Source organism: Prinia subflava, chromosome 4 (assembly GCF_021018805.1).
Source record: "Prinia subflava isolate CZ2003 ecotype Zambia chromosome 4, Cam_Psub_1.2, whole genome shotgun sequence".
Lineage (NCBI taxonomy): Eukaryota > Metazoa > Chordata > Aves > Passeriformes > Cisticolidae > Prinia > Prinia subflava.
Window position 1 is genome coordinate 14,049,176 of NC_086250.1, and position 14,504 is coordinate 14,063,679.

Here is a 14,504-nt window from a genome sequence, read left to right on the forward strand (position 1 = left end):
CAAAAGAAAAGTAGGACATTTAATCACTCCAGACCACCTGGAACATTCAGCATTGCATCAAGCACATGTACTCAGCAAAGTGAGATGCACTGGACAGATGAACCTGGAATATTTAAGTGGGAAGCAATGGCTACTGTACAAGGTTATGCCTGAAATATTCATCAGAAGATAATTTAATTTTTTCTTACTTAAAAAAATTTAAAATCCCAGACCTTCTGCTCTACAAAATAAGGGGAAAGGAAACCCCAAAACATAGTAGGGAAACTAATCCACAGGATTTAATCAGCTTTTCTTATCACTAACAGCAGAGAGTCCTCTGGACCATCTTCTGCATCAACTTGATTTTTGCAGAACAGACTTTTGCATACCCAGAATCCCAAATTTGGCCTCAAGCAGCCACCTTATGTTACAACTCATATCCCATCCTGACATTCTTAAGCAGAAAGATTTGGAGAAGCTTTTTCACAAAAAAGAAAAGAAGAAAAAGCCGTTTTATTAACTTTGATGTTTTTGAATCGCTAAAATGGCATTTTGTAAGAAGGAAAAAACATTCAGAAAAAAAAAATCTGTCCAGTGTTACATTCATTGCCCTGCCCGCTGGTCCCTGCTAGAGTGCATCCTTGTTCTCCTGAGTCTGCAAACTGAGGTCCCTGTCAAGAGTGGTCTACAAAAGCAGCACTGCTACCTCACATCACTCATTTAGCCAAGAGATCATTAGGGATGGCCAACATTCCTCTTCCTTTCTTACAGGGTGGGGTCTCTCTGAAAAACTCGGCACTTTTGTGAAATCTCTGCAGCTGTTCATCCTCTCTCATGTGTCTTGAGAAGCTTTGAGGAGAAGTGCAGGGAACCCTCGGACCAAAGGGAAGGGAGAGGCCACCAGGACAGTGGCTGGGAAGGAACTAAGGTTCCATCTGTAAAAAGAACATTAGAAATGGATTGTTAAGGGTGTCAGGATCTGCTGTTGTACAAGGGGCTCACCACACTGGAGCCCTTGCTGAACCACAAAGTGTGTCCTAGTAGACATGGGAACTTCTCTAGTTTGAATTTGATGCCAAAAGGGGAGCAATTCTTCAAATGTTCTTCTGCTAAGTGGGAAAGATGAGCAGGGTGCGTTATATTCAATCATGATGTGTGAATGTGGGTGTGGGTATGCAAATTCCCAGTGTGCATTACCTTCATAGCTGCCTTTGCCCATTCCCTTCAAGTACATTGTACAGGGCTGGGGAGACCAGGAAGAATGAGACATGAACAGGAAGCTGGCTTGTGTCCACTGAGTTGTTTTATACATTTTCTCTGTGTAACGTATTCATTGCTTCTTTTTTTTTTTTTTTTTTTTTTTTTTTTTAACCCAGTTTAAGACTGTACTGACTGGGTGTGGCAAAATTGAAGGGCTACCATGAGCCAGGTGAGTTCTCTGCCTTGCTCAGATCTTGCTGCTGAGGAGCCAGCTCCTTGAGAAGATGAGGAATGGAGGGACCAGGCTGGGAAAGGAGCTGTGGGAGAGTCTGCTCTGCATAAGGAGCTGTGGGAGAGGCTGCTCTGCATTCCTGCCCCTGGCAGCCTGGTTATGATGGGCTGCTGTGGGGTGGGGCAGGCTGCTCCTCCCTGAGAGCTGAGGGTGCAGAACCTCAGGGGTTGCTTGAGGTCCTTTGGGCTGACTGGAGGTCACTGGAGTGCCTCAAGGTAGGGGTTCCTTGAGGTAATTTGGGGTTCCTTAAGCAGGAAGCCCAGTCAGCACAGACGCTGCCTTTGGACTGTGCTGTTCAGAACATCCATCCAGGACTGCAGGAACAGCAGCCAGGACAGCTGGACATGGGTGCACCCATCACACTCGGGTCAAGGTCCAAAGCTCTGGAGATATGGACTCCTCAACTGGAAGAAAAGGATGGGAGACCTCCACTATCAGTACTCATGGACAAGGACCTCTGGGGATAATTGGGTGAATGTGAACTGTCATTGTCTACTTTATTCTCTGTATTTACTTGCCACACCTGCTGCATGGACCAGAGGTGGAAAAGTTGGGAGGAGGTGTTTTATATGTTCCAGGTTGTTGAAAAGGGTTAAGTTAATATTAATTAGGGTTTGTAAAGACAAATGGAGAAATAAGAAGAGGAGGGATTGAGAGGAATGCTAATTTTCTTACAAAGAATTCGATGGGTGCGGGTGTTAAGGTCTTTGAAATGGGTCTTAATGTCTCTGCTGACTTCGGGCAGCAGGTTTGTTGCCGAGCCCAGACAGCTTGGCTCATGAAGTAAACAAGGGTCTGCAGAAGCTTGAGCTTCGGAATTGGGGGATAAAATAATAGGTTCAAGGAGGGTATGTGGTAGGCAGGGTGTTGGGAAGGGTGTACCTTCCCAGTACCTCAGCCAGTGGGGAAGTTCAGGATGAAAGGAGGCTGCAGCTTCTGAACCCCCGAGAGGGAAAACCCCACGGGTGCGTGCCCCAGTGGACTCTCCCCCTTTATTCCAATAAAGCTGCAGGACTCCTCTGTGTCCTTTTGGACATAAACTTCTGGCATTTGTGGATTTTCCTGACAAAAGCTTTACTGAAATCCAAAAAGATTACATGTCCCAGCTTTACTTGATCAACGGGGTAGGTTACTTTGTGAAAAATAGAGAATACTAGTTACAACCTAATGCTAGGATAGGCTACTACCACTAGTCTGTCCTCAAGCTTTTTCCATGATGAGGTCAGGTCTTGCCCCTTGGTTATGTTTCCACCTTCCCCCGGCAGGATGTTCATACTGTTCAAGGCTGCATGGCATCCCCATGATATTGGTGTTTCCATGCGTTTTTTGAGACATTTCTCCCGGTTCTTATGGCCATCCCAAGGGTTAGGCTTAAACAGCAAACCCCAGCTACCTCCTGGACAACATTTCTTCTAACTACGTATTCTGGAATATTTTCTGTTTGTTGTTTGTTTGTGATTTTGTTTAACTTGTGGGTTTGGTTTTGATTTTCTTTGGGTTTGTTGTTGCTGTGTTTTGTTTGTTTGGTTTGGGTTTGGTTTTTTGGCAGGTTTGGGATTTTATTGGGGTTTTTAATGTTTGTAGTGTGCGCGTGTGTGCGGGCGAGGGCAACACCGTGTACGGTTTTATTGATGTGGAAAAAAGACCTATTCACTTCTGTCCCCTGCTACTGTCCATCTCCATCTGCCCGTGCTCCCGGCAGCGTCGGCACTGGCAGCCAAGAGTCCGCTCGGGGGCTGAAGCAAGGCAGAGAGCGCCGGGGCTCTGGGCAGTGAAAGCTCCTTTCCTTGGGATTCGCGGGGTTTTAGGTTTTTTGTTTGTTTGTTCGTGTCTGTGCAGTGGGGCCGGTGCGTGCGCGGAACGCCGGGGCCGCGGGAGCCGTTTCCAGCCGAGCCGGGCCGGGCACGGAGCGGCGGCGCGGCCGGGGGCGGCCGGCGGGCGCGATGGCGAGAGTGCTGACGACCCTCAGGCAGCACTGGAAGAAATCCACGTTCGGAGCGTGCCTGCTGGGCTGGGGCGGACACTGGCTCTATGGGAAGCACTGGTAATGCCGGCTGGGGCCGGGCCGGGAGGCGGCAGGGAGCGATGGAGGGAGGGAGCGCCTCAAACGGGGATCGCCTCTCGGAGGGCCCCGGCGGCCGGAGGGGATGGGTCCCGCTCCTGCTTCAGCTGTGGGCGTGGGGAGCTCAGGGCCCTTTTCTGCCTCCCCACGTCGGCCCTGCCGTAAGACTGGAGCGGGCTCAGGCGGGAGGTTTAAACAGAAGGCATGTCTGGCTGGCATGAGCAGTGGTGGGGCCTCTTGGAGAGGGGAAGGGTTTCTGTCTTCTAACCTGAAAAAGAATGTCGTGAGCCATACGTGAGCCTTCAGCGTGCTGTACTGTAAGGATGACTGGAACCAGGCCTGCAGGATGTGCTGAGCGTGGCCCATCCCAACGTGGTGTCCTGTGCCCGTGGGTTTTGCCACCTCCTTTTTGCTGTAGCAGGAGTCCTCGTCTCTTTCTCGAGGCCTGGCACGGCAGCCGTGTGCTGTCCCTCCTGTTGTCGCCCACCCAGCCTGGAGGAGCCTGTCAGCTGCTCCTCCCGTAAGTTTTATCTAGTGGTGTCATTCCCACTGCTTACCTGTGGAATAAATGTCCCTTACAGTAAGTAAAATCCTCATTTGTGTTTTTTAAAAAACTGAGTTTATATTTTAATCCTTATCCCTCAAGGTTATGGTTAATGAATTTCACTGAAAAGCAGGTGTAGCCAAAATATTTTTGAAAATGTTACTTCTGGTTCTGCTGTTTACTGTCACTGTCTGAATGATTTTTAATTCTTTAGTCAGGTTTTTAACAGTGCTCTTTTCTGCTTACATTGCAGTGCTGCCAAAGCCTCGGTGGAAAAGTTAGGAAAATAAATCTGTTTATGTTGTTTTTATACTCTGTTTCTTCACATCCTTTTGCCTGGGGACTTTGGCATTAAATCAGTCTTTGTTTTGCCTGCTACATCTGCTTCAGTTGCTTGTTTCTTACCTGAAGCACTGAGGCTCAGTGTCCCCTCTGTCTGTTGTGTCTGGGAGTTCCTGTGCCCGTGTGCTGTTGGTTTCAGATGTACACTGATTTCTTGTGTGCTAGTGGTGAAATGGTGTTTGGATCTCAGAGAATGTGGAGTGTGACACAGTGATGAGATGGGCAATAAGGAGGAAAATATGAAAGGCAAACAACCAAAAAGGGAATCTTTGGTATCTGAATTTCCATGGGTGGGGGTTGTTTGTCCCAAGTGTAGGCATGGTGCTTTAACCCAGATGATGTACTGGGGGCAGAAGAATCTTACATAACCCATTCTCCAATCTCCCTTTTATCTGTGGAGGAAAAGACAGCATTTCCTCAGGAGACACTGGAAATGTAAGGTAAGAATTCCTGTGATGACAGACAGCTCAGTGTAGCATCATCAGACTTTGATGTAGGCCACAGCTACTGCTTTCAGAGTTCTAAACACTGTTTGGAAACACTAGCAGCAGCTTAGGGATTTCTGGGCCATTCTCTGTGGAGACTTGTTTTATCCAGGTTAGAGAAAAACAAGGAACAGCAAGAGCCTGATGGCAAGAGAGTAAAAAAGAATTCAAAGGTGGTCTGAACAGCCCCTTTGTGATACTCTGTGAATGGTGAGGACCTTACCCTGTGGCAGGTGCACAGCAGGGAGCAGGCCGGGATCCCTGTCTGCAGCTCGTGGCTTTTGGTGTGAGTGTTTTTGCACATTGCCTCTCCCCAGTGTCTCTGTCTGTGTCCCAGTTGTGCTGGGAGCAGAGGTGCCTTTTGCCCCATGCACACACTGCCACAGGCAGTGCTGGGAGAGGTTAATGAGGGATCTCTAAGGGGCTGTGCTGGCCCTGAGGCTTGTTGTTATCCACATCAGAGGCTCAATTGCTGTGCATGAGCCATACCTGGCTGGACTGATATTTGCCCTTTGAGAACACATTTGAGGTGTAGTGAGGTCTTGTGCTTTTGTTTCTGGCATCACGAGTTCCTGGTGAAGGGCCTTGCTTTAGCACAGCATTGCTTCAGATTAGCCTCTGACTTCTTGGAAGTAGCTGAGATGTTGGTCGTTTATTTGCAGCCAAAGAAAATTTTTGTTTGCCATCCTGCATCTCTCTTTCTGTCCTTGTAGATTTTCTAAGGTATTTCTGTTGCGAGGAGAAGGTGATTTGCTTTCTTGACTTCTCAAGGTTCCTCCTTCTTTTGGATGCAGCAGCCATGATGCCTGCATTTAGTGGAGCTGTTGTAAATAACAATCTGTCCTGCAGATAAATGGCAGCTCTTCTCTAGTCAGTCTCTACAAGCTCATAGAAGAGCTCTGAAGTAGTTCTTTAAGACTTTGGAGGATGCTGTGTGGACAAAAAGAATGTTACCTGTTCCAGGCTTGTTCCCAGTGCCTCTTTCCTGCCTGGAAATGGGCGTGGGAGTGCCCCTTGCACATCCTGAGCACTGCTGTGGAGCCTGCTGTGGGTGGATGCCCTTGTGCCCTGGGGTGTAAGGGAAGAGGGGCACTGGAGTGCCATGGATTGTGGCTTGGTTGGTCTGAAGGTTGTGGATGGCTGTAAAGGTTGAGGAGCTGCTTAGTCCTGGTGCCTTCTTCCTGCAGCATTTAGTTTCTGGATCAGTGTATCAGGCTGTCAGTTTGGGAGGTGTTTGTTCAGATACTGATTGAGTTAAAAGTAAGGAGCTTTGGATGAGCAGGAAGAATAAAAGGAGGAAACCTTGTGCTTCTTCCCCCTCCCCAAAGTGTTATTCAGCCTTTCTAAGCATGTGATGGTACAGAAGGTACCTCTTCAACAAGGGTGTCAGTCAGGAGGTGGCAAAGGGTTTTAATGTGTCAAATGATAGGATTTATGTCTGGTTGAACTACTGTTAACTAGAACTCCATTGCATTCTTAAAATTCCTTTTGTTGTCATGAAAGAATATGTTTTAAAAATCCATTGTCTTGCATTTGGGATAGCAAATACTCTTGTGCTATCTGAGAAGTAGGAGGATAACTCAGTGTTGCTACATATGAAGTTGTCTTTAATTTCTCTGGATTGCATGAATTTATATATTAGGCTCATTTTAATCATGCTATAGCATGTCATGCTGCAGGGACACAATTTAATATTCTATATCAAAGCTTGCAGGGTATGCAGATTGTCAGATGTGTGCTCATACTCAGTAACATACTTCTACTTAACATACACAGGTGAGGTTGTTACAAATAAAGATTGTTCTAGAATTTCCACCAAGTTTGGAATCCCCTCTCAACTTTATGTCCTGGGTCACCTTTCCTGAGTTGAGCTGCAGCTGTTCTTTGTATGCCCAGGAGGTGCAGTGAGTTACCAGCTTTGTAAAATCAGCAGAAATGAAATCTCCAGCATGATGGGCATCACCTGAACTGATTGTCAGATTTGACCAGATGTTACAGTGATGTCACTGCACAAGTAATCATCACCATGTCAGGATGGAGACCCTGGATATTCTGCTGAGGCAGTGGACTCATCACATACTTAGTTTGACTCTGTATATGTTAAAATATTGACATTCTCAGAAGAAAATGCTGGCAAAGCACCTGAGCCTTTGACTGCCTGCCAGTAATCCTGAGTGGTGCTGTTATCTACAATTTGAATGTTACTCTGTGTGTTTGCCAGCTGATAACTCACTTTGTCACCTTTCTGCATATACTTCCTGAGTAGCTGACTTTATTTCATCAAAACTTTGTCAAAAAAACAGAGTATAAATTCTGAGTCTTAGGTAAAGCTGATGAAACCTAAGATTTGTCTTTCATGCCCTTCCAAGGCCAAGATGGAAGTAAATTCTAATACCCAGTAAAGTGGATTCTGTGCTCTTGCTGTATTAGAGGCAGCCAAAAAAGCTCTCTGCTAAGATAAAATCTTTTTCAGAAGTTCTGATATAGCTCCTAAGGACTGATCCTGTGTGCACAGCTTTGGTCAAGTTTCTCCTCACAAAACTGTGCTTTGGTGCAGACACTGAACTTTAAAGTTTTTAGGCTTCTTCATATTTGAGTATATTTAATAGTCTTAAATTTAGTGCTGATAACCCATTTTGGAATGAGATCCTGAGCTTCTTTGTACATTTGTAGTGTGATCACTTTTAGGGGAGTTGCTTTGGCTGTCTCTAATACAGACCCTTGCTGCAGCTGAGAGCCTCTAATAGCTTCAGTTCAACTTTGTCTTCTGCTGGTTGCATTCCTTGCTGCCCTGGATGACCTTTCATCACGGAGCTGTCCTTTCAGCCCTGCCTTCTGCTGACACCTGGGCACGGGACCCAGTCTCATCTTGAGGAGCATCCATACTGAGCTGTGTGGATCTTGTGCTTATATGTAAGGGTGTTAGTGCCCTACTCTAGCTGAAAACATTCAGGACAGGAGCAGTGCCAGCTGTCCTGCACCAGAGAAATCAGAGCAGCCCTGCCCATGGAGTCAGACAGATTTTGTGTTCTCAGAGCATTGAGTGCTGGGGCACGGGGAGCTCTGCACAGTCACCCCTGTGTTCTTTCTGTCTTGGTTCCATTCTGTGGTGTGGGCTGCTCTGTTCTCCACACAGCCCGTGCTGCTGTGGCTGCCGGCCTTGAGGCTTTGCTGGGAGTGTTCTGTCTGTGGGTTCAGCCTGGGACAGCCTCTTTCTTCCATACCCTGCTGCCACTGTTCGTTCCTGTCCGTTTCCCAATTTTTCACTGCTTAAGCAAGTTGGCCCAGCTGTAGGCTGTGTGATGCTTAATTCTCACAGCAGGAAGACAGCCCTGAGTTGGCCAGCAGATGCAACACTGCCTGTCTGTTTGGCTTTAAGGTCAAATTGTGTAGATAAGCCCTTAGGGGAAACGTAAAGCAAAAGTTGATTTTTAGTTTGCTGTGGATATGGTGCAGGTCAGAAGAAATCTCTGTGTGTTCTTTAAGGCAGTGGAGCAATTTCCCTCAGCCCCCACCTGCTCATGTTTGAGCATTGTTGAAAAGGCTTTGTTACTACCTAACAGTAGACAACAAAGTACAAAAAAATCTACAAAATCTTATGTTTATTATTAAAGTCTCATTTTCTCTGGGAGCTGGTGAGCAGTCATGTTTTGAGAATGACTACATGCTGAGGCAGAAGGCTTTAAGAAGTTAGCTTTCAGCTGGTTTTCACATTTTTCTAGCTCTATTTAATGGTTATGACCTGCAGAGGACTTGCAGACCCACTTGGGGTACTTCAGGTGAGCTGTGTGAGGTAAGTGCAGCAGCTGTGATGCAGGAGGAGGACTGCTGTTCTTACAGATGCATCCCTGTGAGTGCACTTGAGCTGTTTTTTCTGGAGTTTGAAGCTAGTTAAGTGTTGACATAATAGTTTAAGGAAATAAAAAAAATCTGTTACTTGGCATATTTAAACCAAACTTGGGGCATCCTTGACAAACTCTGACGACTTTGAAATGTCCCAGTTGAATTAAGTGGAAATCCTGTGAGTATGGCTGGGATGGTATGGAATTCTGGGTGCTGTGCTGCTGGAGAAGTGAGGCAGATCACCTGGAAATTGCTGGATGTTAGATTCTTCTCTCAGAATCTAAACTTTTCCTTTGACACCAAAATGGTAAGTGTCGAAGAAGCCTTCTCCTGTCTCTTTAAGTGCTTCAGTGCAGGAAAAAAACCAGGATAAATGTTGATATCTAAACTGTCAAGCTTAATTTTTATGGGTAAGACTCATTGAGGTGAATCCTTGACAGTTGTTTTGAGGAGCTTTGAGGCTGAGAAAGAGCACAGTATCTTCTGCTTGCATTTGGAAAGTGTTGCTGAACTTCATTTTAAAGGCAATTAACACTGCAGCATAAAGCTGGAGGCACCAGGAAAACAGACTGGCTGACAGTGTGATAGAGCTTGACTTTTGAACAAAATAGCACCAATGTGGAGTAAACAGATAACGTGGGATTGGCTGGGGTTTGTTCAGAAGGTTAGGACAGCAGTTCTCAAAGACAACAGCTGTTTGGCCATCATTTGACAGTGGGGGCTCCTTGATATCCTACAATATTTCAACTTTATACATTGAAATTGCAATGATTTTCTGTTTGCTTTGGCCACACGTAGTCACTGAAGGGGGGGAAGTGTCCCTGTTCATGCCTTCAGTGGCACAGGGTGGACTCAGCCTGTCACACTGTCTTGATTGGGCTGGAGTTAGCTGTGACACTGCTGTTGCAGAGCTTGGAACACCAGGCTTTGCAGAGTTATTTTGACCAGTGCATTTCCATCATATTACTGCAATCAAACCGAAGGCTGTTGCTCCTCTAAATGATATTGCAGGTGCTTAATACAAATTATCTACTTCTTTGGTTTTAAGGAGCAAATATGACAGCGTGCCTCTGAGGAATATTTTTGCAGACATTCGAATTACTTGTTATCCTGATGAGGTATTGTTCACGTATTTTCTTTTTCCATGCTTGAACTCTTCCTTTGTCTTTTCATTATTACCAGGAATAAATCTGTGGCTTTTATACAGTAGTTATTTTCTCAGAACCCAATTTTATATCTCACCTGAAGTCACCCTACTTCTCGTTTTATGGCATTGCAGCATCTCTTGGTGATGCCAAAAAGAGCAGCTTATCTAGTTCCAGTGTCAGATAAATACTGTAAACCATTGGAATCAAATGGATGGCACTTGGCTTTGGCCTTGCCTTGCCTTCTGCCATTTCCATGGCAGGGTTTGGCCTGATGAGCCACACCTCGGGGCAGAAGTGTGCTGTTCTCCCAGTCACCTGCTTTTGTCTGGTTAAAGACAAAAGGTTAATTGTTTTGGCTGATACAGTGTTAGTTTTGGTATGCTGCCTGTAAGTGGGGAGTTTTGTATGTGATATTTTGAGACGAACATGGTCTTGCCAGGCATTGGCAAGGACAAGCTGAAGGATGGAGAGTGTTGGTAGCTAGGGGACAGGCAAGACTCTGGGCACAGCAGAGCAGTACTTCCATTTTGTCTGCAAGGGGAAATAGGGCATTTTTGGGGCTAGGGAAGGAACAGACTTTCATTCCTCATCAGTAGCTGTGTCTCCAGTGTTTGTCCTCTGTATACCCCCCTTGCCATGAGAAGTCAGGAATGTATTTCTGAAAAGACCATCTGTGACATAGCTAACACTGATCATCTCTTTTTTTTTTTTTTTTTACACTTCATGAGATGAGTGTTTTTCACCTCCCCGAGGCACTGCTTTGGGCCGTGCTCGGGCCTGGGTGGGTGGGAGGTGCTGCATTACTGTGTGTTTGGCTTGCAAACTGGTGGAGAGGGGAGTTCACAGGTGTACTGCACCGAGACTCATGTCCTCTCCAGAGCCCTTCTACACTGCCAGAATGGTAAGTACCTTCAGTGTAAACACCAGGCAGCGAGAGCGTTGGGAAAATCCACACCTGAGCTCTGGAGTGCAGTTACGTAGCAATTTAACAAATAAATCACAGTCGCACAGTGTGCCAGAGCTTATGTAATCTCAGCACGTTTGGCATCCTGGTCTTTGTTTCCTGCTTTTCTTCTCTGTAGAAATAATGTTTGTGTGCACATGCAGAAAAAAATATGCATGTGTGCACAAATGGGGGTGTTTTATCCTTAAAATGTTTTGGGTTTTTTTCTTTTTCAGTGTTGTCAAACTGTGTAAAAGGGGTATGTACCTACATTTTAAAAATGAGCAAATTGTTTTAAACTTACACAACGTAATGTCCCCTCTCTTTTCTGTCTTACCTGATAGCGATAACCTGCTACGAAGAGCTGCATGCCAAGAAGCCCAGGTAACGCCTTTTAAAGTAATAAAATCAGATGAAAATCTCCCTCTTATCTTGGTTGTGCAGGGCTCCTGAGATGTTCCCAGCGGGCCTTTCCTCTGTGACAAGCCTTATGATGATGCCATCTGTGTTCTCTCCCTTGGTGCCCGGGGTGCACAGGGGGTACTGCCCTGTGTGTCCTGGCTGCTGCTGCAGGGGAGTGCAGGGTTATCCTTGGGGTGATCCGAGTCTCTGCTGGAGCTACCCAGACCTCCAGTGCTGCACATGCAATTGCTCTGTGCCTGTACACTGCTGATAGGAAGAGGATTTGTTGATAAGAGTGAGATCCCAGCCCCACCAGGGGGTGCAGTCTGGGCAGAAGCAGCACAAACCGCTTCGTGTCAGTGCTCAGCTGCAGAGCCCTTGCCCTTGTCTGTTTGACCCGGAGTGACTTTATCAGGGATGCCAGCTGTGACTGGCCCAGCTCTCTGGGGACCCGTGTACTGGGGACTTAATGGGCACAGCCTGGTTACTGAGCAGTGACAAGAGGACCACTGTCAGAGGAGGAGAGTTACCCTCTCAGGGTACTGACTGCTGCATTTCATTTGTGGCCTGCATGGGCAAACAGCAGTCAACAAACTCCCATACTCTTAATATTCCCACAAAGAAATCTTGTCCTTAATAAGCAGTCTTCTGGAGGTGTAAGTGCTGCTGCCCATGGATGACATAATTTCTGTAGGATTTTAAGAGTTTTTACCTCCCACAAATAAAGTTAATTCTAAACCTGCTTCTTCATGACAGATCTTTGACATTTTGCAGGATGTAACACTGCTCCCATCATTGCTGTGTACTGGGGCCTGAGCAGAATGGTGAAAATTATTTTTCTCTGTAGAGAAGTGTTGTACACCTGAATTACCCCAATTTCAGCCTGTCTGCTGTTGAAAGATTTTCATAGCAACTTGTCTTGTGCGGTAGATCTTTATGCCAGAATAGATGTAAGGAAACTCACTGCTCATGAAAAAACAAGGAAAATCTTTCCCTGAAAATGCTGCTTTCATAAACCATACTTGTAATTTCAGAGTCTTACATTTTCAACAATCAGTTTTACCGCATAATAACAAAGCGAAAGAAGTTTTTTATATCACAAAAAATAGCCGTTAATACCTCAGTATTTGAAGCATGTTGACCAAATTAAACCATTTTTTTTAAAGGAGCTGATGAAGTGGTTTGTGTCTATTGTCAAAATATGTAAGTGCTAAGGAAAAGACTGGTACCAGCAGATAGTTCAGTTGTGGAAATCCTGAATTTTCAATTTCTTAAATCCAGTTATTAAGTGACAGGTTCTATTCCATAATGGCTTATTCTTACAAATGAAAATACAAAGGCACTGTCAGTGGAGCTTCCTGCAATTTTCGTGGTTAAAGCCTGGGAAAATGTCCTGCAGAAGACTCCTGCATTAGAAAGGAATGAACCAGAAAGCCTAGTAATCAATTCTTGCTGCAATTTCCATTCTCGCTGATATGTCAGTGCCAAATAGTGCTTGAAAACACACAGCAGTACTGCATTAAGGCATTAAGTGTCTGGTATGTTCTTCAGAATAACAACAATGGAAAATTGTTTGGAAAATGCTACTTGCTTTTATAGTGATGTGTATAAGTATTGGAAAAAATAGCAGCAAACTCACCAAATAAAAAGTTTAGTCTGACTGAAGTGCGTGTGAAGTTCTTACCATTTTTAGATTGGATTTTTAGGTTTTTAAGCCTGTTCCATTATCCAATTGATGAGGGAGCTGCCTTCCTGAGAAAGTATCCACCACAGCAGTATTTCTGCAAAGGATCTGCCATGTGTGTCTGAATTTAAATACCAGGTTATGATGACACCCTTGGTGTGGCAAAAGATTATGGAAAGATTGGATAATAAAGAACCCATTAATGATATTTTTAACATTTTACACCCCTGTCTCTGGAGTAAGTCAGTGTCAGCTGACTTGGGCTTCCTTGGTAAATCAGTCTTGCTGTTTGACCTTGTTGCTGAACTCCGGGCACGTGTTAAAGAGGTGCTGTTCAGCTGGCAGACTGTTTACTCAAAGGATAGTTTTCTGTAAAAGAACGTAGTTTCTTTGCTGATATTCATAAAGCATTATAACAGCTTTGTATAAAAGGGTTTTTCATAGCTGTAAAATAGTGATTGTCATTTTAGAAGTCCAGAAATACAATACCTACAAGTGTGCATTTGACAAGAAAGTGAAAAAGACATTGACTTACCTAAATTATACCTTCATATATATATTTAATAACCATTTTTATCTTATGACTATTAGTTGTCTTTAGTTATGTTCTGCTCTGAAAGACTTCTAGAATATTGCATTATTATTTTTTTATTTTCTGTCTTACAAATCAGCATTTGCTTTAGAAATGCCCCTGTATGTAACATAAATGTCTAAGTATATTACATAAAGAAGCAATTATGTCATTACTAATAACATCTTTATGAGCCTTGTTGGGTTGTTTAGAGCCTTGTTAGATGGTTTGGAGCATGCAAATACATCGCATTGTGCCCCCTAAGCAAATAATACATTGTCTCTAACAGCTGTAACATTCTAGAGGTCCCCTATTCCCCAATTCCCACCCAACAATTGCAATACAATAAGTTGGTCTGTTTTCCAGCTGATCTTTGAGTAAAGCTTAAGAGCTATTTACTAGTTTCACTTTCTTTGATGATTTCTTTACTCTCAGCAACTTCTCTCATCCTTTTTCTTTCCTGAAGAGGAAATTCAGATGTTTTAAGCAGCACAGCCAGCTGTACCCTTCTTTAAATTGAGGTTTCCTGAGCAAAGTTTGCAAGTGGAATTAATAATAAGTTGGAACAGCTAGCAGCCACTAAAATGTACTGTTCTTTGTGTACAGTATCACCTCTTTCAATATAAAAATTCCTGTTAGGGCATTAACTTGCAAGGTAAAAGGGAAAAAAAGCCAGGGACAGTTGACTGGGCCATGTTCAGCACAGTAGTCTTTGGTCCCTGCTCTTTCTGGGGCTTCTGGATGGTATTGCTGAATACCTTGTATTCCTTCTGTTCAAATCCAGTTTGATTTGGTGTGACCTTCTAGAGGCTTACAGAGCAGATATAACATGCATGGGAGTTTTGCATTTCCTTCCCTGTGCTGAACAGCTTTGCAAATAGGTACAAAGTGCAAGAGGCTTTGTGGAGGAACTCTCAAAGAATTTAAAATTGAGACACCTCTTCAGAATTGGATTAAAAGTTGAAGAGGAATTGAATGATTTTTATAGAGAGAGATTATAGTTTTTAAA

General features: G+C 44.6%; 1 protein-coding gene across 2 annotated transcripts in view; it reads left to right on the forward strand.

Moving 5' to 3' along the window:
- The window catches only part of LOC134549715 (transmembrane protein 178B), a 273,157-nt gene that overhangs the window by 233,453 nt on the left and 25,200 nt on the right, over positions 1-14,504 (forward strand). For both annotated transcript variants that reach the window (XM_063395585.1, XM_063395587.1), the window contains exons 4-5: positions 3,311-3,515; positions 11,183-11,222. In XM_063395585.1, coding sequence (XP_063251655.1) covers positions 3,311-3,515; positions 11,183-11,222 — 245 coding nt within the window. The remainder of the gene's footprint in view (positions 1-3,310; positions 3,516-11,182; positions 11,223-14,504) is intronic.